The 27,724-nt window shown below is 42.3% G+C and overlaps 1 protein-coding gene across 1 annotated transcript; it reads left to right on the top strand.

Moving 5' to 3' along the window:
- The first annotated feature begins 8,343 nt into the window (after window positions 1–8,343).
- Window positions 8,344–17,039, top strand: Prox2 (prospero homeobox 2). Its single transcript, XM_047540278.1, is given in 5 exon segments — window positions 8,344–9,627; window positions 11,442–11,443; window positions 14,085–14,196; window positions 15,300–15,494; window positions 16,854–17,039. Coding segments are annotated over 5 exon segments (1,779 nt in total).
- The last annotated feature ends 10,685 nt before the right edge of the window (window positions 17,040–27,724 follow it).

Here is a 27,724-nt window from a genome sequence, read left to right as displayed (position 1 = left end):
GTAGCTCAGTGCTAGAGCGCTTGCCTCACGTGCACAAGGCCCTGAAAGCACCATGGAAAAGGTTAAAATCAAAAGTATATATACATATATGCATATTCTTGTAAAAATTCAACTACAGAAATATGGGCAGTAAAAACAAAGTTTTCCTTCCATTCCTCATCTCCACCCTTAGTCAGTTGATACATTTCTGGAAGGCAGTTAGGGAAGAAGCATAAAAGTTTAACCTATGTTTAGTCTCTAACCCAGTATTTCTGCTTCTAGAAATGTATCCAAAGAAGCAAATAGGTTAAGTCCCCAAAGGTGTATGTAGGAGTGTTAAGATTATTCACAGTAATAATAGCTAACACTCATAAGCAGTTACTATGTACCAAGAACTAGTTTAAAAACAACATTTATTAACTCATAGGATACTTAAAACAATCCTCAATAACAATAGGTATTAGGGTTATTCCTATTTTACAGCTGAGAAAACCAAACTACAGAGAGGTCACAAATCTAGTTAAGTGGCTTGGAGGTTCATGCTTTTGCCTCTGCACAATACTGTTTACTATTACAGTGAAAATGAAGGAACTTATCAATCCAAAGAGAATTTACTAATAAACTACAATATGTCTGTACAATGGGCTGTAGATTTATATTCATTGATATGAGAGAGAAAAGAAGGGTATAGAACTATGCATCTATAATTCCATTTTTTAAAATTATACAATTATGAGAAATTATGTAAATTTCATAAAGACCAAAGTTTAGCATCCAATAATGCATGCTAAAATTTTAACTGTGATATTCTCTGAGAGGCAGTGTTGTAGATGTCTTTCTTTTTTCCTCTTAATACATTTCTATATTTGAGAAGTAAAATAATCCTGCCTTATTTTCAGACTCCAAGAAAAGCAATAACACTATTTGTAAAGGGTTGTGGCCTTTGCTGTTTCTATCAGTGCATATAAAATTTCTGCTAGTTAATTTTCAGACATAAAACCTTTCTGCTTGGTGCAGGTTCACTCAGATAAAGGATCTGGGAAGCATACTGGCCTCAGCACAGAGGTATCCTGTTTCTCTGCGGCCCAGATGCAGTTTCCATGATTGTCTTACAAAGATGGTCATAAACATCTCCGGACACCTGGCCACAGTGGAATCTGTCTGGATTTCCAGTTTCTGGCCTCAAGATATTTATATTGGTTCTTGCTTCATTAAACACACTGGCCCTGTCTCTTACTCTGGTAGTTTTGCCTTCTGGAACCTTAGAAACAATAACTTCAATAAACTTTTCTGTATACCTATAACCTTGTTCAGTTTCAGGAAATAAATATTGGCATATTTCTTAAGATGTATTAAAGTGGGGCATGATAGCATATGTCTGTAATCCCAGCAGCTCAGGAAGCTGATGCAGGAGGTTTCGAGTTCAAAGCCAACCTCAGTAAAAGCAAGGCGCTAAGCAACTCAGTGAGACCCTATCTCTAAATAAAATACAAAATAGGACTGGGGATGTGGCTCTATGGTTGAGTGCCCCTGAGTTCAATCCTCAGTACCAAAAACAAAAAGTGTTAAAATTGTAAATTTGCTTAGGGATAATTGATATTTTTCTGATGGTGAGCCTTCCAATTTGTGGGAGATGCTATGCTTAACCTGCAAGGAGCTTTGGGAATGGTAGTAGTTCTGTGCTCTCTATCTACATACTTACCTACTTGTCTGTCTGTATTGATTTTGTTCCATGCACAGGATTCTGTGCTTGGTGCTTGAGGGATCTGAAATAAAGTAGAGTCATCCCTTGGTGTCTGTGGGGATTGGTTCCAGAACCCCACAGATACCAGAATTCTCAGATACTTGTGTCCCTCATCTCATATGGCATATTATTGACATATAACTTATGCATACCCTACTCTAAACTTTAAATCATCTCTATATTGCTTGTAATTCCTAATACAATGTAAGTGTCATGTAAATAGTTGTTACACTGTATCCATTTAGAGAAGAATGACAAGGGGAAAAGTCTGAACATGTTCCTGGAATTTTCTTTTAATATTTTCAACCCAGTTGGTTGACTCTGCAGTTGCAGAAACTGTGGATGTGGATGGCCTACTGTACCACAATTGAGGAGACAAAAATCGGTACAAATGAATTGTTTATAGAACAATTTGTTCAACTGAGTCAATGAACATCTATATGGTGGCAGTGGGCAATCAACTACTCTGAGGAGACCAGATAAAGAGGGAGCTCATAGTCTAAAGGGGAAGGCATATGGATGGCTTCAGAGAGGAGAAGGTGACATTTCAGTAGGAGTTTGAAAGAGTAGGGGCTCATTCATGAGGAAGCTGTTTCAGTCAATGTTTTCAGTGCTGTGACAAAAAGACCTGACCAGAACAACTATAGAGGAGGAAAGTTTATTTGAGGGCTTACAGTTTCAGAGGTTTTAGTCCACAGAAGGCCAGCTCCTTCCTCGGGGCTCCAGTTGATGCTGAACATCATGGTGGGAGAGTGTGGTGGAGGGAAGCAGCTCACATGGTGATCAGGAAGCACAGAGAGAGAGAGAGAGTCCACTGGCCAGATACAACTATGTACTCAAAGCCACGCCCCAATTCCTGCCTCCTCCAGTCACCCTCTATCACTTCAGTTACCACTCAGTTAATCCCTATCAGGGAATTAAACCACTGGTTGGATTAAGACTCCTACAACCCAATTATTTCTCCTCTGAACCTTCTTGCTTTGTCTCACACATGAGCTTTTGGGGGACATGTCACATCCAAACCATAACAGAAACAGAAGGACTGTCCAAGCTAAGGGAAAGACAAGTGCAAGACACAGAGGCTTATGGGGTGTGGCCTGCTCAGGAACACAAAGGCAGGACAACTCACCTCCCCAAGTGCTGAAGGCAGTGGCTCCAAAGTTAGAGCAAGACCACACTTAGGAAGAACTGAGACATGTGCACCTCAATGTCTTCCTGCTAGGAAGCCAGGGAAGACCTTGATTCCACAGAGGGCCATAAGCGGAACCACATTTTAGAAAATCGATGCCACTGTCAATGTTACTGAGAAAACTGAAGTAACCAAAAGGGAACTTCCCCCAACTCCCATGGCCACATTTACCAGCCTGCCCAACTGTATACAAACACTGCACTCTCTCCTGCCACCTGGATGAACCTGAAGCCAGTCCCTGCAGGTGCGCACTAGACCTCACCCACTCCTTCCTGCCCAAGGTCAAAACTCCAGGACTTTTCTCACTCTCACCTACATTAGCACATTTCATCTTCTAACAGCATCACTTCCACAGTCTGCAGGGATGCTGCTGCTGTTTGTCCTATATTGAAAAGCCATCTCTTGACACCACTTCCCTTTCCGGTCATTCCTCGCCTGTCCCATTCCTCTCCTCTACACAAAATCCCCTGAAAGTGGTCATATTCTGTGTCCCCTTTCTGTCTTCTCCCTTAAGTTCACTCCAATCAGACTTTTTCTCCTTCCCTATCACCAAAACTACTGATCGAGATCCTTCATGGCCACGTCACTAACTTAAATAGTCACAGCCCCTGTGACTTCACCTCTCCCTTCCCCTAGAATGGCCTTGTTTGCTTGGCTCCCAGGACTCTCTCGGTCCTGGATTTCTTCCTACATCACTGCCTTGGTTGGTTCTTCCTCCTGCCCCCAGCCTCTTCACGTCACCATGACTTTCCCTCTTCTGTCTACCTTCACCACCTTGGGCTCATCCAGTTACAGACCAACAACCCTCAACTTTGTATTTCTAGCCCAGATCTCTCCCACTGATCCCCAGGCTTATTTATCCAACTGCTTTATTGACATCTTCATTTAACTATCTCTTATCTCAAATGCAACATGCCCCTAATCAGAGCCCCCAGTATTCCTCCAGACAAAGCCTGCTGCTCTGCAGTTCTCCCCATCCCAGTTCATGGTAACTCCATCCTTCCAACTGCTCAGGACAAACACCTTGGCAGTGTCAATGCTGCTTTATTTTCTTGCATCCGACATTCAAGCTGTTAGGAAATCCCATTGGCCCTACTTATATATATGTGTGTGTGTGTGTGTGTGTGTGTGTGTGTGTGTGTGTACATCTGGGGTCTGCCATGACTTCCCACTTCTATTGCTAAGATGGCCCAAGTCATCATCCTCTCTCACCGAGCCTGCTAAGAAGTCTCCCTGTTTCATCCCCTGCCCCACCACCTCCAGCTCTATTCCCTGCCCAGAAAAGAAAGGCCCTATTGAAACTAAGTCAGATGCCATGTCTATGTATGAATATACTAAAACAAATCATATATATGTTTATATATAATGCACTAATTAAAATAACAGTAAGAGTAATAGAAGGGAGCTCAGTAGAGCAGAGCAAGTAGATGAGGGGTGGGAAAAAGGGAGGAAAAGGGAAGATCCTGGGGAATGAGATTGAGCGAATTATGTGCATGTATAAATATGGCATAGTGAATCCCACTATTATGTATAATTGTAATGCACCAATTAAAAAAAAGTAAGAGCATATCACTTATAACCTTCTACTGGGTCCTTATTTATCTCAGAGTAAAGACCAACTTTTTACAATGGCAACAAGACCTTGCGTAATGACCCTCCATTTTTGATTTGGCATGTTATTACCTCTCTCGCCTCTGCGTGAATGTTAGCTCCACACAGGCAGAGGGTTTTGTCTGTTGGCCGCACTCAATCCACATTTGTTGAATGAATGAATGAAGAAAGGTCAGAGAGAGGAGAGGCTAGAGGAGTGGAAGCAGTCATGAGGTACTGGAATCGTCTTGGTGAAAAATGGCGAGACCCTGAAACAGATGGTGATGCTGGGAGAGGCATGGTGGAGTGTAGTTCTGAGCCGGTTTACTATAAAATCATCAGTCAATCAGAGGTAACCATGAGGGGTTGGCTAGCAGTCTAGGAGAGCCGCTGGCTTCTGACTTGAAGAGCAAGAGACTGGTGGGAGGTGAAGAATGAAGGGGCGCTGCAGAGTTTGGTTGCTGAGTCTGAGCAGGAAATGTTCAGTAAGCAGTTGGAAACCTCTCTTCTTTATGGAAGCTACTTAACTGAAAATAAATTATGTAGTCTATATCATTATTGTTCTGTTCCTCTTGGTTAAAATGTTAAATCTGTCAGTTTAGTAATCACCATTAGTTAGAAAGCAGGTCACGTATGCTTAATGATTCAGTCAAGCTCATCATATGATGAAATCTGCTTTAAAATATTTTTTTCATACGATACAAATATTCTGTATTTGTTGTCAAATTATCACAGGAAGTCAAGAAATGCTTCTCTCTCCAACAGGCAGTAAACCACCTAAACTGTTGGTATAAACATGACAGTAACACATTTTTAATTTACCTTAGTTTGACAAGTCATCTATTTTTATTTTAGTAATTTGCAAAGGTCTTACTCAAAGCAAGACCCTTCTAATTATTCTGACCCAAGACTCTGGCTTTCTTTCTGTGACATTTTCTCACTGTGGCACTGCAGCTGCCATGCCCTCCCATCCTCTGTCCTTAGGCAGAACACCAGGACCTTGTTTTGGTGTCTTCTCACCTGGTAGCACCAGGGGAGGCTCAAGGCCAAGTGTGTGGCCCCGGCAGCAGGCCTCCACCTCACTCATTGCAGAAGGACTGAGAGGATTCCCAAAGAGTTCAGGATAAAGTGGGCAGAAGAAAGCCAGTTTTTGTTTGTTTGTTTTTTGGGTACCAGGGATTGAACTCAGGGGCACTCCACCACTGAGTCATATCCCCAGACCTATTTTTCATTTTGTTTAGAGACAGGGTCTCACTGAGTTGCTTAGCACCTTGCTTTTGCTGAGGCTGGCTTTGAACTCGTGATCCTGCTGCCTCAGCCTCTGGAGCCGCTGGGATTACAGGCATGTGCCACGGTGCCAACAGAAAGTCGGTTTTCTTTTAGCCAGCATTCTGTAAAAGAAGCAAAGGAGCCAGGTGCCATGGCACATGTGTGTAATCCCAGCTGCTCTGAAAGCTGAGGTAGGAGGATCGCCAAGTTCAAGGCCAGCCTCAGCAATTTAATGAGGCCCTGTATTTAAAAATAAAAAGAACTGGGATGTAGCTGTTGCAAGCAGTGAGTAAGAGAGGAATCAAGTTTGGTTCCAACGAGTGGATTTTATTCATGCAATGCACACTCAACACTCCTAATAATAGCAAGTCACAAATACATTGGAGATTCTCTCCCTTGTTCACTTGAGTCCAATCCCCATGGACTTACTCAATGCACCGTCTCTTAGACAAGAAGACAGTCAACAAGACCGAGGGGACTCTTCTCTCTCAGCTCCTTGGATGTCTTCAGATGTCCTCGGGTGTCTGATAAGCCAGAGGCTGGATGGCAGTTGTCATGGAGGAAGAGGTGGTTGGTCCTCTGGCCTCAGTGACAACAGTCGATCGGCAATCAGCGATAGTGTGGACAGCAGCCGGGGCAGTCAAGAGACAGAGCGACGTGGAGTCCTCTGGTCATGGTGCTGCTGACAGTTTGCTCCAAAAGTCCAGGGGTTTAAGTAGTGATTTTCAGCCCAGTCATAAAGCCCAGAACACGACTAGACTAGGAGCCACCACTCAAATCACAGATAAGGTTCATTCCGGCATTGTTCAGGAGTGTCATCCTGCCACACACCAAGTTTGTCACCAGGCGCCTTTTATGATTTTAGTTTTACAAGTCCAGGCAAATACCAAATACAGCTTATTATTACTACATAACACACAACTATAGCAATTCCTGTTATTTCCTTGTCTCATTACAGTGGTATATGCCTCTGGGTTCAATTCCCAGGACACCTCACCCCCACCTCCCCAAGGAAAAGAAGCAAAGGAGAGTGGAAATTTATAGAGGGGAAAAAAAATCATTGACCTCCTCCAGGAAAGGATGAATCAATCAGTTTAATGGACAGAGAAGTCAAGTTCTCCCAAGGCCTTTTCATCTTCAGGGAGTCAACCGAGGTGTGGTTGAGATCAGAAGGTTTGGAATCTGGAAACTGGGAGCCTCAGTTTATTCATCTGTAAAATGGGAGAATGATGCAACTCTCGAGGTCATTGTGAGATGCAGTGGGGTAATATGGAAGAATGCTTTTTTTAAACTCCAAGGTGGGATCAGTTTTGTCTGTCAGAAGCCTCCTGGGTAAACCACAGTGTAATTCCATACTTTGTGGGAATAAAACAGCTTCAGGCAGCCTTTCCTAATGGAGCTCCCTCCTCCTCAGCTCTTCTCCTCAGTTCTTCAACCATTCATCCTGCTTTTTCTTCATGGCAAGTATCATGCCCTGAAAATATACTTCTGCCTCCCCTACTAGATTGCCAGTTCCCTGAGAGCAGACTCGGCTGTTTTGATCACTCCATCCCTCCAACTTCCAGACGGTGGCCTGACATATAGAAGGTGTTCAATAAATAATCATTAAAGAGTTGAGTGATAAATGCATAGTCAGATCTTTCCAGGAGGCAGGATAATATAGAGGTCAAACAGCAATGGTTTTTAAACTTCGGGTTGATTGTGGCAAACACAGATGCCTGTCCCAACACTAAGGATCCACGTTAGCAGGTCTGACTAGGCCAGCTGAGTTTTCTTTCTTTTTTTTCTTTTTTTTCCAAGTTTTGTTTACTGCTTTTGTTTTTCGTTGGTTTGTTTTGCAATACGGGATTGAACCCAGGGACTCGCACATGCTAGGCAAGTGCCCTACCCCTGAGCTACATCCCCTGAATTTCCTATTTTTAAAAAGTGCCCAGATTCTGTTGCCCTTAGCTACTTTGGATTTGGTAAATCTTGGCTTGACTCCAACCTGCCTTTTACTAGTTGTTTGATCTAGGGGGGTAACTCTTTAACTTCTCTGGAGTCGGGTTCCTAATTTGTAGATAATAGGATGTCAGGTCATGGTGTAAAGTTCTTGGTATAGTGCCAGATGTTCCATTGGCTGCCATTATTATTATTATGTATTGTTAGGCCCAGGCAGAAGATCTTTCCTCCTAGGGGCTCACTCTTGGAATCTCCTCCAAGTGGGGTCCTGACCAGAATCATCTGGAGGTTGGTTAGAATGCAGAATTTCTGCTCCATTCGAGATCTACTGACTTGAAATATTTGATCAAGATCCCAAGACATTTTCTTTGTACACAAGTTTAAAAAGCACTTCAAGTCACATGTTCTGTTTTCTTGCTGTCTTTAATTTTAGGAGTCTGCCCAGGAGGTTTGTAAGCCGTGGCATCCCAGAGTCTCAGTCCTCTGCAGCAGACATTTTTCACCTGCTGACTGCAGAAGAGGAAGCTCTGGTTCATTCTGGGTGCATGACCCACTGAAGAGGGGAGGAAGGTTTCCAGAAGCTCCTTGACTTCTTCACGGAGCTCTCAGCAAGTGCTGGGGAAGCCAAGTGATGGATCCAAACTCCATCTTGCTTTCTTCTCAGTCTGGGACCTGCTCCCACCTGGAAGAACCCTGTGTGGATGGTGAGAGAGGCCCAGCCTCCCAAGGGCTGGAGAGAGACTTCCCCTTTCCCTGGGGCCACACCTCTGGCTCTAGCCTCACTGATGTCAACTGGTTTGGGGATGAGCACATCCAGGCCAAGAGGGCAAGAGTGGAGACCATAGTCCAAGGCATATGTCTCTCCCCCAACCCCCTGGTGCCAGCCAATCCCCAAACCAGGGACGGCCCATGCTGCCCAGAGAAGGCCCGGGAGCGGAAGAGGAAGCAGAGTCTTCCCATGCAGCAAGGCCTCCTGAAGTCAGGCCCTGCTTGGGGCAACAGGAAAGGGGGCCCCCGGGTGAGAGAACAACTTCATCTGCTCACGCAACAGCTGAGACATCTGCAAGAGCACATCCTGCAGGCTGCTGAGCGCAGGGCTGCAGCTCAGGGCCCCAGAGGCTCTGAGCAGGGGCAAGGCCCGCGGAGAACAAAGCAGAGGAATAGCTGTGAGTCTAGCCCCTGGGCTATGAACAGTGACCGCCACCAGGATTCTAGCAAGGACCTCTGTGGGGCAGAAAAACACAGAGTGTCTGAGGCGGAACACCAGTCTGAGGAGCTCAGATTTCTTTCTTCTGGAACACAAGCTTCGTTGGAGATTCTGAGGAAAGAACTGACCAGGGCAGTGTCCCAGGCTGTGGACTCAGTTTTACAAAAGGTGCTTTTGAATCCACCAGGACACCTGACCCAGCAGGACAGAAGTTTCCAGCAACTAGTGCCAGAGGGCAGAAGAGAGCCCTCACCTCCTGTGGGAGGTACATATAAAGATCTGCTTGCTCTGGCCACCTTGCCCAGAAGGGCCCAGCCACAAGCTGGGGTCCCTATGGGAAACTTACCACTGGTCAAGCCTCTAGATTCTCCTAGGTACCCTATCTCTCCAAGAATCTCCAAACCCTATCAGGGTCCCCTCGAAAACTGTCCCTTGGCTATTCCTTCCCATGTCCAGGAAAATCAGATTCTTAGCCAGCTACTGGGTCATGAACCCAAAGGCTATTGGAGCAACAACCCTCCACTGGACTCATCTCCCCAAAGTCACCCCTCCTTAGCGTCTGCTCTGCAACCTTGGGTCTGGAGCCAAAAGCAGTGCCCTGTGCCTTTCACCATGGTCCCCCGTCTGGAGAGCCGACCCCTCCTTCCCTCTGTGAAGATGGAGCAGGGCAGCCTGGACACTGTCACAGATGCACTTCCTTTTTCTTCTGTCCAAATATCCTTTACTGGTCATTGAAATTCTCAAGGGCACTGCCCAGAGAAACAGGAAAACTGGAAGTTGAGGAGGTGGGGGACAGATAACTGTGCTGCATAGGGATTAACTTTGCTTTCTATGGTCTTTTTTTTTAATATTTTTAGTTGTATATGATATCTTTATTTTTTTATGTGGTGCTGAGAATCGAACCCAGTGCCTCACATGTGCTAAGCAAGTGCTCTACCACTGAGCCACAACCTCAGCCCTCCACGGTCTTCTTACTGTGGCCTCTGGACCTTCTTTCCCTGACTCACAGCCTGTTAGTTGCGTGACCAAGTGGAAAACACATTTTAGGAGTGAGGATTCCTGGGAAGGTTCACTTACTTATTTCTGTGACTCATCAGATTCCACCATGACTAACTTGTTCCTTTGGGTCTGAGAGGTTTTGGTTTGTTTGCTTTCAAACTCAGATGGGCTTCCACAATACAATATGGAAGAAAATCCCTGACATTTAATTACTAGTTCCTCATAGAGCCAGCAGAAAAGGTCAAAGGAATGCCCACATCTGAGGTATGTATCTACAGGCAAAAAAACCCTGCATGTTAGATAGTTTGCGAGGAATACATGAGGAACCAGGAACTTCTGGGGGAAAAGAGGGTTTTTTCTCAGAGACTAGACATGGAGAGATGTCATGCAAGGGCTGAAAATCTTCCCTTTAAGGAACAGTTTCCATGCTACAGCTTGGGGTGGAACCCAAGGTCTGGGCACAGGTGGGAGAGGCCCCCCACCTCCACAACTGTGAAAGTCTGAGAGGCCCAGGCTGGTCTGCAGTGGTTTGCTCTTATCACATCATCTCCACAGATCCACTCCCAGAGTAACCCTCAGGATAACAGTTGTTGAGTTTGAAGAACATAGGGGTGGGTGCAGTGGTGCATGCCTGTGATCCCAGAGGCTGGGGAGGCTGAGGCAGGAGGATCAAGAGTTCAAAGCCAGCCTCAACAATTTATTGAGACCCTGTCTCTAAATATAAAAAGGACGGGGAGGTGGCTCAGTGGTTAAGCAACCCTGGGTTCAATCCCTGGTATAAATAAATAAATAAATAAATAAATAAAAAAGAAGAAGAAGAAAAAATAGCTTTGGACTGGGGAAATAGCTCAGTTAGTAGAGTGCTTGCCTGTCAAACACAAGGCCCTGGGTTCAATCCCCAGCACCACAAAAAAAAAAAAAAAAAAGTAGCTTTGGTAAATACTGGGTTATTCTTTTTGTGGTGGAGGAGTACTGGGATTGAGCCCAGGGGCATTTTAACACTGAGCTACATTCCCAGTCTTTTTTATTTTTCATTTTGAGACAGGGTTTTGCTAAGCTGATGAGTCTGGTCTCAAACATGTGATCCCCCTACTCAACCTTCCAGGTTGCTGGGATTACAGGCATACACCACTGCACCTGACCTGGGTTAGTTTCTTTACTGCAGAAATTTTCAGAGCGTTTAGCATGCTGACGTCTACTGTGAAGCTCTAAAGGAGAATGTAGACAGCTCTAAACTCTTGGGGTCAAAGAACCCTCTTCCAACAAGCATCTTGCAGGACTGAAGTTCTGAGAACGTATTTTTGGTGCTGCATTTTTAGTGAGCTGCGCTCACACTGCTGTTTGTCGTGGGTAGCTTTGAGTACAGATTCCAGAGGTTAAAGTGTCTCGGAGTCATATCCAGGTGCGCATAGTCCGGTCCCCTGCCTGGCACCTGCAGGGTAGAATGGGGTGGGGCTGGCTCACTGCCCAGCAGAGGTGGCCCTTGTGTCCTAAATGCTCTGAGCGCCCCCTGCTGGTCCAAGGTGTTAGAAACATCCCATGGCTTCACTCTTGGAACCAGTGGCAAGAACACATCATTTGCCAGCACTACGCTCTTCAGGCAGGAGGAGTCTCCTTGGAGGTACACAAACAAGCACAGACTGATTTTCACTATGAGAAAGGCTTCCTGTCTGGACCTTTGTTAAGAGACCACTGGTTAAGACTTCCTACTAAATCTGGGCAGCAGGAGGCCCCTCAAGAAGGCTCAGCCCTTGGAAATTTGCTGATATTTGTCAGGCACCTACATGTGTCTGCTCCTGTCCTGTGGAATGAGGATTGGGCTCAGAGAGCATCAGGAAGTTTGGGGCCCCATCCTAAGAAAGACCTAGATCAAGCCCGGTCACACACGTGGAGAGTGTGGCTATCTTTAGAATGATTTGGGGACCCCAGGTTGTGTCCTGCCCCTGTGACTATGCCCTCCTTCTGCCTGCTTGCACTCCACACTAGAGACGGATTCCTGTGGGCCATGAAATCCATCTAGCAGCAGCTGCATTAGCGAAAAAGAACAGTCACTAGGCACGCAGCCTGGAACCAGGGGCACTCAGCAAGCAGTTTCTCCTGCAGGCAAATCACATGTGCATGCCCACCACCACTTAGCCACAATGCTAAAACCCAGAAAGCTCTGAAGAGCCCTGTAGCTTTTTCCTTTAAGAGGGAGTCGACCTTTTTTGGTGGCAAAACCTGACTTACACGGACTGGAGGTTATTTATAGATTTATTCCACTTAGCATAATTAGTCACACATTTTGCTGTAGGAATATTAGTCTGTTGTATTACAGATGGCCTCTGCTGTGTTAATTAACGTGTGACACACACACACATCATATTAACTTTATAAATAACAGGAATTCTGAAATCTGAACTTCTTGCCCCAGTATATCAGATAAGGGTTTGCCAGCCTGGCTTATCTCACAATTCTCTAGTGACCACTCTAGACTCTGGAATCTGGAATCTGAGAAGCAGAGAAAGATAAGCAAACTAACTTGCCCAAAGTCACAGGTCATACAAGTGAGCAGCCAGGATCCAAACCCAGGATCTGACAGTCAAGCAAAGGCTTTACCCATCATATTCTACATTTTAGAAAGGAGGCCCAGAGAATTTAAGTGGTTTGCCCAAGGTCACACAGCTAGTAGGTGGTCAAATCAGTCTCTGAATCTGGGTCTTTGTATTCCCAAATACAAGATTCTTTTCATAGCATTTATCAACACGTAATAAGGAAAAGAAGTATAGCCAATGAAAGGCAGGAGGACTGCAAGTTCAAGGCCAGCCTGGGCAACTTAGCGAGATGCTGTATCAAAATAAAATAGAAAAAACAACAACAACAACAAACCCACCCCCCCCCAAAAAAAAAAAAAAAAAACAGGGAGAGGCGTGTTGGGGATATAGCTCAGAGGTAGAATCCCCTGGGTTCAATTACTACTACTAAAACAAACAAAACCCAAACACTTAAGGCTAATGGATGGGGGACAGGGGTCTTCCATGTAGCAGCTGGGGTGCCTGGGCCAGCTAAAACCATAGTTAGTGGGTTTGGTTTCTTTTGGCTAAACCAATTTATCCCTTGGGAAAGTCTGAAGTTTGAAAGCTACAGCACTCAGACCTAACTCAGAAGGTTATTCTTTGAAATGAGTCTCACCAAACTTAAGGACCTTCCCCGGGAATGCTAAGCATTACGAGTGAGTCTTTCTCTCCCACCCTGATGCTAGGGAGTTGCGCCACAGCTCCCTGCTCTTAAGGCGGAAGGACACTGTCCTCAGGTGAAGTATGGTTTGGGGTAGACTTTCCACATGTATGTAAAGATGAAGGTTGATCATCCATTCACCCCCTTAGCCAACACACATTTATTGAGCACCTACTATGTGCCTAGCACTGGGCTAGGCACTTGGAACACAAAGATAAAAAGACATGGTCCTTGTCCTGAAGGAGCTCACAGTCTAAATGGGCAGGCAAACATGCAGTAAAAATTCCAATGAGGTCACTGTTACAACAGAGGTTTGTACAAAGAGCCTCAGGAGCCCAGGGTGAGGAAAGTCGAATTTGGTGCGGAAAGGTTCCTTATGAGATGGAGATTCTGAACTGCAGCTTGACTGATAATGGAAAGTTCTGCTAGGCAGATGGAGGGCAGATGCAGGTGCAATTCAAACTTCTTGATGGAGCAAGAGCATCATTGGAGCTGTGCTCAGTCTGGCTAGATGCGTGGGGCTCACATACCTGCAAAGCCACCTTGGAGAATGAGAACGCAAATGGAGTCCCTCTAAGCTGCTCCTCTCATCTTACAGATGAGGAAACTGTGGCAGAGGGGAAGTAAATCTCTACTTGGGGTTTCAAAAGGGATTCTATGGGATAGAAGCTGTTATCTCCTCCCATCCCATTTTGGAGGAGCACAGACTGTTTGATATCATGCCTTTACACATCAAGATGTTTTTAAATTCTGCAACTTGACTGCATGTATGGCATTCAGCTTATCTAATCAGTCTCCAGAGACAGAAAAAAGGAGCAAATACTCTATTCATCCAGAAAAAGGGAAAAAGAAAACAGAAACCACAAGAACAGGACAATCGCTATTTGGATAATCTGATACAATTATTTGGTACCCGGGGTTTCAAACTGTTACTTTTCCTTGACACTGAGGTAAATCCAGGAAGGACTGAACCCTGGTCACTTGAAGAAGGCCAAACTAATGTTCTTCTTCACACGGTACCCCAGCTCCGGCCTCCTGAAGGCTTATTTCCCTGATGTCCAGGTAAAAGTCAGAGTTTCAGCCTATGAGAGACTCGCAGCTCTGTGTGAGGAAGGTCCAGACCCTCGCATGTGAGCTCCTGTTCATGCTGTTGATGTCATTGGTGTGGTTCCCAGTGCTGGGCACAGATGACCCAAATAATCATTGGCTGAGGAAGGTTGGGTGTCTGAATTTTTAGGCTTCTGAGTTGTGGATAATCCCAGAAAAACATGGGAAGGGAGAGTAGGGGGAGAGAGAAACGCTAGTAAGTGGAATCTTTGGCCTACTTTTTTTGTCTCTGCTGGGAGCCTTAGGAAAACCTTATAAAAAAGAAAGACTATACATTGTCACACACTGTCAAACTTACATTCAGATTATTGTTTCAAAACTGAGTGAACATATGTACACATCAAGTGTGACAATAAGGAAAATAAAAGGAAACAAATCTTGCCTGTTGCCACAGAAAGTTTCTGGAGGACTCCACTACCCTGACGATTGGGCTAGGGGCTGTTAACATTTTGGATCTGATTTAAGCTTTTCAGATCTTTCCCTCTTTTTTTTTTTTTTTTAGTTGTTTGTTCTATTTAGTTATACATGACAGCAGAATGCCTTTTGATTTAATTGTACACAAATGGAGTACAACTTTTCATTTTACTGGTTGTATACAGGTCTTTCCCTCTTATTCAGTTGCTTGGTTGATCCCTGTAGCACACTGATTTAGATTTCAATTCATTCTGCAACTCTAAGTTACCAATAAACTGCTCTTTGACCTACACCCTTTACCCCGTCCATGACCCTTTACATAAGCAGAAGGCTCCAAGGCTGCCATGCTAGCACCATAGTGACCTTGACCCTAGAACCACTTAGACACTATGAAAAGATTCTCCTGGGTGAAAAGTTTTAAAAATCTAGTACATGAAGAATTATTTTCTAATGGGCATTAGAACTAATTCATATTTGGAAGTCCAACTGAATAGGCTTGGCAAATAGCTCTGACTTCTTTCTCTAAAGGAAGCCCCATTGGTTGAAGCTATTAACATTAACCTGTGTTGAATTTGACGTTGACAGTTATGATTCTGAGCAGCTCATGGCAAATGTTTGATTTGATGGACTCCTTGTTTGCACAGTTCAACCGCTGCATCATCTCTCAGATGATCAAATGGTTCAGCAACTTTCGTGAGTTTTATTACATCCAAATGGAAAAATTTGCCCGGCAAGCAGTTTCAGATGGTGTTACAAATTCCAAAGTGCTGGTGGTTCTCCGTGATTCAGAACTTTTTCGAGCCCTCAATATGCACTATAACAAGGGAAACGACTTTGAGGTAAGACTATGTACCAGGGTCCCGTCAGGTCTGAGGAGTATCTTTCCTATGTGATTGGGTGTTTGAGAAAACACCCCTTTGGTGTCTCTTCTTGTCACTGAGAGTCATGGGGCCTGGGGCCAATCTCTGCATCACTAACAAAGATCTCAGCCTAAAACATCTCTCAGGCAATAGGTAGATGCAGTGAATACAACCCATCTTCATGCTGAAACTTAAGCAGAGGTCTACCAGAAGTCATCCCAGTCTAGACATTATTCTGCAATTATCAAGTTTCAGAACTTGTTGACCTTACTGTCAGGAGATTCAGGCTAAACACTAGCACCTAGTTTTGACCCTGAAGAATTTCTGTTCATCATTTGGCTCTTATCTGTATTCTCACTGAACAGATTTATAACAAATAATCAATGCTCAAGACTCTCAGCCTTGGATCTCTATGAGGGCACACTGGTGGTCAAGAGTGAACCTGAGTGCCACTGGTGTGAATTCCTATCAGGAGAGAGGTGGAGCCTTTTGGACAGATAGTAGCTGGCATCTTATTCTGCAGGTGCCAGGTGTGTCTTGTCCGAGACTACATTTCCCTCTTCTTGCTTTTGTCTCTTGATTGTGGTCACAGGAGCAGTGTATTGATATCTCTAATAATGTAATAGATAACATAATAATGTGTAGATATCTCTAAGAACTGCTGGTGCCACTGGTTGGATGCTCAGGCTGAATGTTTGGAAACCTAAACCTACCTGTTAGGGGAAAGGAACCAAGGCCAGTGTGGGACAGTGGCACCACCACACCTTTCCATGTGGGGGTGATCATTGAACAGGTAGTGGCAGCAAGTTCTAGGCCAAGCTGGATCTGGATCTGGGGAACAGCATCACTTATGGTGCCAGTCTGGGTAAAGGTCCTGGAACAGGTCCCCTCCACTGACTTTGGAAGCAGGAATGCAAAGCCCTTGGGATCCAGCCCTAAAGAGCAGTGGGATGAGGTATGACAGACATAAGTTGGGGAACACTCCTTTCCACAACAGGTCTGAGAAAAAGAATGCTAAAAACCTCTTTCAATCACAGATTTAATTTCAATTAGTTTCTACTTACTTACTAAAAAAGTACATGCAAATCAAACAGATCCTCCTACAAGGGGAGTGTCTATACACTTTCTCCCAGGGCCGTCTCACTGGAGCTGTCATTTCAAGGTTTGTTTGAAGAGGGAGCACGGCATTCTTGGCTACAGCAGTCGGGGGCTGCTACAGCAGGGATGTTCTTATACCCCCACCCACGGAGCAGGTAGCATCAGCCTGTGGGGGCTCCGTGGCACCAGAGCTTCCAGCCTCATGTCTTTCCTTTCTTGGGGGTCTCTTTGGGAATGCAGGTCCCGGATTGCTTCTTGGAAACTGCCAGCTTGACGTTGCAAGAGTTCTTCAGGGCTGTCTCCACAGGGAAAGACTCAGATCCTTCCTGGAAGAAACCCATTTATAAAATTATTTCCAAACTGGACAGTGACATCCCAGAGATATTCAAATCTTCCAGGTATCCCCAGGAGGTGTTTCGGAGCTAAAGCCAAACAAAATGAGGAGACTAGGGTTTCTTGAGTTTGTCTTAAATGGTAATAGTTTACTATAGCCATATAAAAAGGGCACATGAACTCCCTGCCCCTGAATAAGTACTATAACCATTTTGATCACTTATTTCCTTTCCAGAATCACCAAGAATTTAACCTTAAAATATATCAACTAAGTGCATCAATGTGTTAGTAGAGTATTGTAAAAGAAACACAAGTTTGGAATAGGAAGACTTGAATCTCAATCCATTGTTGCCAGGTGTTGAGACCCAGGCAACCTCCTGGTATCTCTGCATCTGTAAAACAAGGTTGAAAGATAATTTGTCCTGAAGTGTTCAGTGACACATGACACAAAGGTGAATTTCCCTCTCTTCCTCTAGCTTTCAGGGTTATCTTATTTGGGGTTTTTATAAATGACTGTTTCGTTTTTATTTACCTATTTCTCAAGCTCCACCTATCTGCTAGACAATTTCACATTGCTTAAGCCTTTGCTCTGAAAAGCAGTTATTATCCAAACAGAAGTTTTTAACTATGAGGTTCACAAAGCCTGTGAGGCCAGGACACTTGGATTGGTAGGCCTGGTCAGCAACATGGAGGAACCGACGACCTTCTGAGTCAGACTGCATGCTAGACCACGCTACACGGTCTCTAGGATCTCAAACAGGAAATTGCCACTAGTAAGCAGCCAGCACTGATGTGGCACTGACAATGCTGCCTGGCACTCCACCTCACAGGGGACGAATGGCAAAACTGGAACAAATGCAGCATCACATACAGAGATGGAAATTCTCCCACTCCAAAAGAACATGGACCAACTTCCACAGATGAAGTAGTCTGTGAAATCCACACTTTCTCCCCTCTTCTGGCCCAACACAAATTGTGACTCACTCTGAGCAAGTAGGCAAGAGATCTGCATCTGTCTTAGCTGGTTGGAATGAAGCCTGTAAGCCTGGCCAAAGGTGTGCAGGGTAGGGTGGGATAATACATGCTCAAGCTGTTTAGTCCTGAGACATCTGTGACTGCATGAGCTTCCTTCCTTCCCATCTACACAAACCAAATTCCATGTACAGCTACTCTACTTCCTTGACTATCAGGTGAGGTGGTAGCTGGAGCAGATGAGGTAACTCCCTCAACTATTGCTAGATACATCAGCACAAAGAAGGTATGAAAGATGACTTTCCCTTGAATTTTCTCGTACTTCAAACAGCTAAGAGGAGAAACAAACCATACACTGGCTAAACCAAGACTTGTAGGTCACTGAGGGTTTTTGTTTGCTGGGGATGGAACCCAGGGCCTCCTGCATGCTTAAGCTTGTGCTTTACCAGGGAGCTACAGCCCCAGCTAAGGGTTATTTTTAGGTGTCCTTCAAGACATTCAATTATACTCACACTCTGCCCCATTTTCTCCTCGTTTTCATAAAGTTCTTTTTATCGAAATGAAGGAATTTGCCAAAACCAAGATTCAGACAGAGTCAAGTATTGAGTACCCTGGACGAGGGCAATCAATTTTGTTTGGACACAGAATCCCCTCTCCAGAGTGGCATCACATGGCTATTGAAGACATCCTTGGGAAGCAACTCCAAGTTGACATGATTGTCCAGTACAAAGCAGCCTGTCCCAAACCTGAAATTCATTAGTATGTTTTAAAGGCCGAGCCAAGCCACCTCGAGGGCAGTCAGCCTCGTCTTGAACACCAAATAGATGAAATGTGCAAGCTCAAGTTGAAAACATTCGCGTCCTGCAGCCTTTCCAGGAAGTGTTCTGACCACTGAGCTAAACACAGAAGAATGTATAAACACATGCACTCTGCCAACAGAGGAATTCCATTTTATTAGTTTTCTGTTTCTACCAAGTACATCTCTTTCAGTGTTGGGAACGCAGTCTGGTTGTAAGCCGAGCTGGTTATTATGTTCTTTCAGCAGTGGTAACACTGCCAACGATCTGGTCATTCTTTCCATTAAGGTATATGTGGGTGCTGTTCTCTCCCAAATTAGATGTGTTCATAGTCTGGTCAAGTACCGCATAATTGTCTGATCTTTCGATGGTGGATGACAGGCCTGGACAGTGGTGTGTGATGACAGCACCTCTGAGGAGTGAAGGTCTAATTATAGATGAAAAGCAGGCAGTTAACTGGCATTCCATGATTTGTTGGGAACCTTTATTTCAAGCACGGTTTCATATAGTATGCACAACTGCAAACTCAAACAGTGAGAGCTCAAACGCATTTCCTGGACCTAACAGGGGTACCTACCTGATTTTTTTTTTCCCACTAAAGAAAGAACAAAGCACAAACAGCAAACAAATAACACTATTGTAAATTTCTGCACCCCAACTCCATTAGGAGGTATACTTTTAAAATGTTTTTTTTTCCAATGAAAAAATATAGAATCCTTAAAAAAATAATTTAAAGGAGTACTACCATAACCTAATTTTATACACATTTCTTTTGGAAATATTTCTTTATAAATCCTTTAAAAACTGGCTAAAGTTTTGGTAATCAGTTTCCTGAATTTTCACAATCACTTTAATGGTTTTGCTCATTTGCCCTGTAAAGAAATTTGGAGATGTATGCATATAAAACAAATTTTAAAAATCCTTTGATGATTTTACACAAATTCTCTTAAGTATATGCATAGATCTTACATAGTGCAAGACCATTTTCTCAGTACTGGGAAAAATTTTAAAAAAGACAAGAAAATAGTGATGCGTGGAAAAGATATAAAGAACACTTCAGCTAAAATAAGTTATACCTCTATCAGGATGAAGATTATCATGCATGCCAAGTATGTGTTTTACCACTGACTACTGAGCTATGCCTCCTAACTAATGCTCCATAATTCTTAATTGCTTTGGCCTTGATGCTTTGGAGAGAAAGATAAGCTTGTGACACTATGGAAATAAAGTACCTCCTATGAAAGTGTCAAAATATTCTTGCTGAGATTTCCCTAAGTACACAGGAATACATCTGTAAAGAATGAGCTCTGATGACCTACTTGAGACTATTACTAAAGTGTGTTTATCTCTGAGGTAGATCATGGTATCTGCACTTAAAAATATTTAAGTGCTCACCTGTGGAAGAAGTTGATGAAGAGTATTTCCCACGGTTAGACAATTCCTACAGACCAAGAAAAAGCTACACAAACCTACACCAAGTGCCCAGGAGTTGAATGTTCAGTCAAAATAAATAAAACAAGACAAAAAACCACAAACCAAAGCAAACGCTAGTCTCCGAAGGAGGGAGTGTCTGAGGAAAGGCGAGGGCAGGTATGGCAGCTCCCAACCCCAGGCCTCACCTGTTTCACAAGTCCATTTCCTCTAGAGTCTGCTTCTCTTGCACCAAGTCTTTTGGGGGCTATTTATTTCTCATTATCTTACCTCATTATGCTCACACTTTTTTTTTTTTTTTTTTTTTTTTGCCATTTCCAAATTCTCGAGTCACTCTCAAACAAATGTCAACTCTTATTCTTTCCTTAGAAAAATCTTCTTCTCCGTCTATTTGCTGATGGCTGTGGCTCAGATTCTCATTTCCTTAACAACTGCTTCTGGCCTGGAAATTCGGCCTTGGGTGAGAATTGTCTCCCCCTCTTTCCCCACTTTATCCTCAGGGATCTGACCTGATGCCTGCCATTCCCTCTACTCATTTGGCTTTCTCCTTCGACCAGTAACTTCCTTCAGTAGAGTACAGTGGGAGGTACATGGGTTCTGTCACCCACCTGCTATGGACCTCTTGGTTACTCTCTTGGCCTCTGCTTTCCCATCTGTGAAATCATGATAATAAAATAGCATCCATCTCACAGCATGATTCTAAACTTTAGGTAAAATAACACATGAAAATCTTAGTACTTATACACCCCTAGTGCATAGTATGTTCTCAGTGTTAGCTGTATTATTACTCAATGATCATAAACCATGAGCAAAGTCATGAATTTGAACTGCTTTCATTAAAAATTATTTCTTAGGTTAGGAAGGGCACTGATGTGGGACATTACTGATATAAACTATATTTTGACCCCTGTTTTTACTACAACCATACAGTAATAATGCTGTTATGACAACATAAAACTGTAAACTGATATGTTAACATATCTTAGGGTAAAGAAACCCTGTTAAAAAATCTTGTGCTACAAACATTTTATGTGTTTGACATATGACATTACTACTACTGCTGTCTGCTAGTTGGTTGCTAAGACACTGATCTGCTTTTGCCTTTTGCAGGCCACTAGAACACTGCACTACTGGCATCCTTTTAATTATGAGCTTAGGGACTAATGTGATATTTCTAAAATTATTCAAATTTTCATTAATTACTGCTCTTTAAAGGCTATATGTAGGTCCATTGAATGGATTCTTTTTAAACTAATATTTTTTTCATTAACTTCTGAACAGCTATTCAAAACATCCCTGTAGTTGTTTCACTTGTTAAAAGAGGCTGGTTCTTTTTTGATTAGGTGAGGGGTAGGGAAGGGAGTGTATAACTGACAAAACCCTGGTTTTCTTCTAACATTTAAAATCTATGTTCAGAATGACTTTTCCATAAAAAAATTAGTTTGCTTGTTTATTAAAAATAATCTAGCCTCCTTTCTGGTTCTTCTCATTTATAGTCATTAATGTTGATTATCTTTTCCTGTGCTTCTTTGTGAATGGGGGTTAGTGATCACCTTTTCTGGAATATTCAAGATTCAGAAAAAGTAATTTTTTGGCTAGTCTTTCTACACAGACTTCCAAGTCAAGACTTATGAGAAAATGGGCTTATCAATTTGAAGTTTTGCTGCATTATCACTGTATTAAATTCCTAACAAAACCCCACAATTATATCTGGCAGAACATATTCTCTATAAATACCCCAAGTTGCTTTTGCTCAAGATCACTATCTTCTCAACACATATCCTGTTACTTAATTAGAGCTGAGCTTAGTGACTCTGGACCAAACATATTAAACTCCAGAAACCCCTCTGTCCTATAAATCTTGCCAAAAATGGTACCAAAAATAAGAGTTCATTCCTAAGAAAGATAGTGGGGTGCAGTATTAGAACAAAAAACAAACTTTTTTCCTAGACTGCAGATTAATCAGCTAATACTGGGCACAGAAAGTTTAGTAACACTGGACTTATTTTCCTAAACACCTTAATTTTTATATCCTAGGTACAAAAATTTAGATCCTTATGCCATATGAATAATAGGTATGATTATGTACCCTTAGGCACTGGAGACAGTAATAACCTGACAATCGAGAGCGAGGCAGAGTTCAATGTGCCAACTCAATGCTTAGATTATGCTGTTAAGTGACTGCTGTTTATTAGAAAGCTAAGCCTATTCAATTCAAACACACCAGGGCTTTTCTCTGGGAGGTCAACAGTCTTCTTACTGTTTTAGGAATTAGAATAAAAGATTGACTATTTACTGAGCAGGTCTCAAATTTTTTGAAATCTGGCACTAAAATAACTTCCTGGTATTTAACCCACTGCTGCTGTGCCAGAATCAGTGAATTTGCTCCAAAACTAAGATCAGCAACCTATACTTATGTTTTGGAGCATATGCTGATTATTTCACTCCCTTCAAATTAGGCAAGCAGGCATGCTTTAACTACTGAACATTTATTTAACCATTGAGAAGTGCACCAATAATTATAATCTCATGAAAATAGCGAGCCACTATGTGTTGCAAAAGCTACATTACCTAAACGTCAAAGCGGCAGTCCCCAACAGTATGAAGTCCCAATTTGAAGTTGGTGGGGGACTACAAGGAAAGTGACTTACCAAGTCTGTGTCTTGATTGTGGTGGTGGTTACATGAAGCTACGAGAGAGAGAACACCATAGGAACTGTGTGCACACACTCATGCATGCGTGTTTGTAAAATCTGGATAAGCTTGGCTTTGATAGGTTTTGATACATATTTCTCTTTATATAAGATGTTATCATTGGGTCAGCATGGGTGAAGAACTGAAACTAGCCTGTATACTTTTTTTTTTGCAAGATCCTATGAATGTACAATTACTTTAAAATAAAGTTAAAAAAAATTAAAATCAGAATCTTTGAGAAAGTTTTACCAAAGGAGCAAAAAGCCTCCACATGACCGTGGATTGGAATACTTCTATTTTGGACACTTATAACACAGATACTTATGAAGTATGGAAACAGATTAACCTAATAAGAAATATCCTAGCTTCTTGATAACAATTTGAATTTGCAGGGCAGTATTCGGTTTTGACTGACTATACAGAAAATTGGAACCTGAGCAGAAGTCTGTTTTCCTAAAGATCACAAAGAAGCTGTAGACAAATTCCTGCTTGCCCTCTCTGCACTTCTCTTCTCCCTCCTACAACTTTCTCCACAAATCAAACTTTTCCTTTAAACCTTGAAATTTAACACTGTACCATAACCTGTTTCCATTGTGAGGAAACTTCACAACTGCAGAGACCTAAACTGTGTTCAGGCCAAGGAGCACACATAAGTTTTAGATTAGAAGGCATTTTAAATCTTGGCTTTATCTGCTCACAGTAAGACTAATTCTCCCTATGCCTAAACTGTTCCTTGGCTGTGGAACACCTTTGGAAACTGCATTAACTCTTTCAGTCTAGGTGGGTTTTATTTTGTACATTTTAAAGTGTTGGTTAGTAGTAACCTAATAATGCTATCTTCATACCTGCAAAGTTAACTGATAAACCAAGGCCTTTGGAAATTGTTCAATGAACTTATCTTCACCTGGAGATTAAATAAATTAAGACCTCCTTTCCTCCACTAGTTCTCAAACTTGGCTGTACTTTAGAACTACCTGGTAACCTTTAAAAATCACCAATGCCTAAGCCTGGTGTGGTGGTACATGCCATAATCACAGTGACTTGCAGGCTAGGGCAGGAGGACTCCAAGTTCCAGGCTAGTCTCAGCAACTGAGCGAGATTCTGTCTTAAAATAAAAAGTAAAAAGGGCTAGGGATGTGGCTCAGTGGTAGTATGCCCCTGGGTTTAATCCCCAGTATCAAAGAAACATCCCCACAACAAAACCCCCCCAAATTACCAATGCTTGGGTTCCACCTCTAAATTCTGGCTTGCAATTATGCAATGTAGCCTGGGCTGTGGGAGCTTTAAAAGCTCCCCAGGGAAAAAACACCAATAAATGTTGGAATAATGTTTTTTCAGGTCTTGTGGACGCCCTAACCAACACTCACATTCACATCTCCTGAAAGCAAAAAGGCTCACGTGAGAAACAGAGAATCCTTAAAGCATTTTTTTAAAATAAAAACTTGAATATCTAAGTAAATGAACTGGTTCCTAAGAAAAGTGGATGTTTCAGACTTCACTATTTTTTTGTGGGGCAGGGGGCAAGTGCTAGTGATCAAATGCAGGGCCTTGCACATGTAAAGCATGTGCTTCCACTAAGCTTACATCCCCAACCCCAATGCTACTTTTCAAAAAGGGAACAGAACCCAAAACTGTATTTTTCAGGACAATCCAAACTAATTAAAAAGAGGAGGGATATAAGATATTTTCATACCTGTGATTCAACTGTCATAATTGCAAAGGGAACAGAGAATGACTTGGAGAAAAGAACGTCATGATTCTGGGAGATCTTCTTCTCAACTGACATTTTAGTTTCCCCACAATTGAAAGTTTCTATTCCAAAAGCTTATTAGTTCTGAACTATGTATGGCTATGGTTTAAACTCACTTCATTTATCTCTATCAATTCTAAATCTAGATTTAAAAGAAAAAATTCAAATAAGGGCAGGATATAAAATTGGAATTTTAAAGCACCAAGAAAAGAATCTTGATACCTCAAACGTTAAGTTAAAATTCTTTCAAAACACACACACACACACACACACACACACACACACAAATAACTACAGGAAAATCTGTTTCCCTGTAGCTCAGTAATTAGATTCTTCTGTATTTTGGTGGGAAAACTAGAAAATAAGCCTATAAGGGTGCTATAGAGGTGTTCAATACACTGTTATGAAAACGAAAAACTCACTGAAAAGGAGAAAATGTTAATACATGTCATGGAATACACACAACTTTTACATATATGTGAAGTGTGCATGTGTGCGTCCAAGTCAGTGGGTCTGTCTGCAGAATATGTAATGAATATTACTCATGAAACTGTATTTTATAGCTATGCATATATGTATACAAACACAGACAAAGGTTTGGAAAGCCACACTCCAAAATAGTAACAGTAATTACCTCTAAGATTTAAGGTATTTGTGCTTAAGGAAGGGGAGTGTTGTGTTGTCTGTAATGTTTTAACTTGTTTACAATGAACATGAATTCATCTTATGGCTGAAATAAATGAATTTTAAAATGATGATGCCCCGAACACACTTCAAGAAGTGAAGCATATAAAAAATATACCCACCTTGACAATGAAAGGTGCCAACAAAGCAGCTTTACTGACACTCATCTTCTTTCCCCAGTGGAAACAGAAAGCAGTGGAGTTTAGAGCAGGATAGTCTGATCAAATTCACATCCAAAGCCACTCAGCTGCTCCACTTAACTAAAGGGCATTCTTGCTGTATTCTTTCTCTGGCATAGGTTAGTGCCACTATTTAACTGAGTACACACAAGGTACTTACCTGCATCTTGAGAAACAGAGGCACTGGAAGGATATGTGTCTGGGTGGGGTTGTATTCATGCTTCCGTGTGAAAGCAAAACATTAACCCACCATGAATTCAGCACCAGCACTACATATATTGCCATCTGGCTCAATGAAAACAGAACTGCTTTTCCATAATATCAGTAAAAGGTGATAGTCAAAATAGTTATATAGGTATCTTTGTGATATAACTTGAAGTCTCTTTTCTTACAAATATCTTTGTTTTGATAACTATCTTTCAGAATTATCACCATCCCTTAGGGTATATATTAGAAACCCACACATTATGACCAGTACGTAATACGTATCTTGTTTTTACTGTTCTCTCCACAGCATTTTAAAAAGACTATTTCACACACACACAAAATCAGATTTCCAATTATCTTTATCTGGTAACATTGGGTCTACATTTCTTCATGTCAACCACTGGCTGGAGAACTGTCCAATTAAGATGGGACAAGCATCTTTCAAGAGCCAAGTCCCCATCCTATTGCCTCTCCAACAGAGGTCGAGGGTCAGCTGCCACGTATCATTCTCCTTCTGCTGTTGTTCTTCCTCAACGTACGGCTAAGAAGAAATTAATATTTATACTTACAGCTCTACCCAAAGTGGGAAAAGTGAAATGTTTAAAGAAAACATGGAGGGTATTTCTCCATGAGAATATTCCTGCATATCTAATTTGCAAACAATGTACGTTTCAGTTGAAAGAATTTAATACGACATCATGAAACTACTGGCCAATTCTCTCATTTACAGTTTCTTCTTATCTTTTGCAGACATTTGAATTTGCAACACCTGCTTTGTATATAGTACATATAGATATGCCACCAGCTGAGGATACAGAGGTAGTGAAAAGGCAAACACAAGATTTGGTTTTGAAAACTGCACATATATTGACCTACATGCATTAATTTCATAGTTAAAATTCACTGGGTTACCAATTCTAAATATGCTTATTGAACACCAAATGAATATTGCATATCATGGCGTTGAGTTTGGAAGAGAAGTAAACCATAGTTCTTACCTTCAAGGAGCTTGTATTTAGGAGTGGGAAGGAGTGGGCAAGAAAAGATCAGTGCCTAAGTTACTTTCCAGGCAAATAAGGGACTACTGGACAAGTACAAGCAAAGTCCTGTGAGAGCTGGAGGGACCAAGAAAAGAGGAGGATCAGCTGCTAGGAGGAGGGGGCACGTGAGCCTTTAGTCATTGTATTTCTAGAGGATGAGAAAAGGGAAGCAGAAACACCTCCAATTCTAGGGATTGCTCAGGGTACAAAAGTCACACAAGTGCCTGCAGTGTAGAGTACAAGTAGTAAGAACAGGGAAGAGGAAGCTGGAGAAGAGCTTGGGATCAGGTTACTCAGACTCAATGCCAAGTTCATGAGTTTGTCCTTAATAAGGGAACTACCAAAGTAGGTAACATGCTCCTTACTGGAGCCAAAGAAAATAGGTTATTACATTACATAAGAAATTACAGTATGAATATGACATAATTCCACTAATTACAATGCACCAATAAGAACATTTTAAAATAAAAAAAAATACCCAGTTCTCTATAAGCTGTGTAACAATACACAAATGATTTTCCCTATTCTGTAGGGAAAATCCCACTTTTTTTGTATAATTGAATTCAATACTCTTGTTAATTTTTAAGTTTCTGTGATTAAAAATAAATACCAATCTAAGAAGTAACAAGTGTTTAGGTGAGATCCTAGGTATACAGTTATTCTCTACCTGCAAGAGTTCCAGGAAGACTGTTTCAAAGGTAATCATATTGTTCCTGATATATTTAGATCAGAATATTTCCAGTTTAGTAAACACATGTGTGCATGCACGTGCACACACACACACACACACACACACACACACAATACATAATACCAAAAAATTCTCACCCTAGAATATACAAAGATATCTCATGAAGGAGGTGTTATAGGTAAGGGGGGGGGTGCCAAGTTATGGACCAGGAAACCCAACCTCTAGCCCTATTTTGCCATAGAATAATAAAATTTGGGCAAGTCTCTTCCCTTTTTTCAGCCTTAGAAATCTTATCTGTAAAAAGAGTGGATCTGACCAGAATGAAGTTTAAAGT

Source organism: Sciurus carolinensis, chromosome 2 (genome assembly GCF_902686445.1).
Source record: "Sciurus carolinensis chromosome 2, mSciCar1.2, whole genome shotgun sequence".
NCBI lineage: Eukaryota > Metazoa > Chordata > Mammalia > Rodentia > Sciuridae > Sciurus > Sciurus carolinensis.
This window is presented reverse-complemented; position numbering and strand designations above follow the sequence as displayed.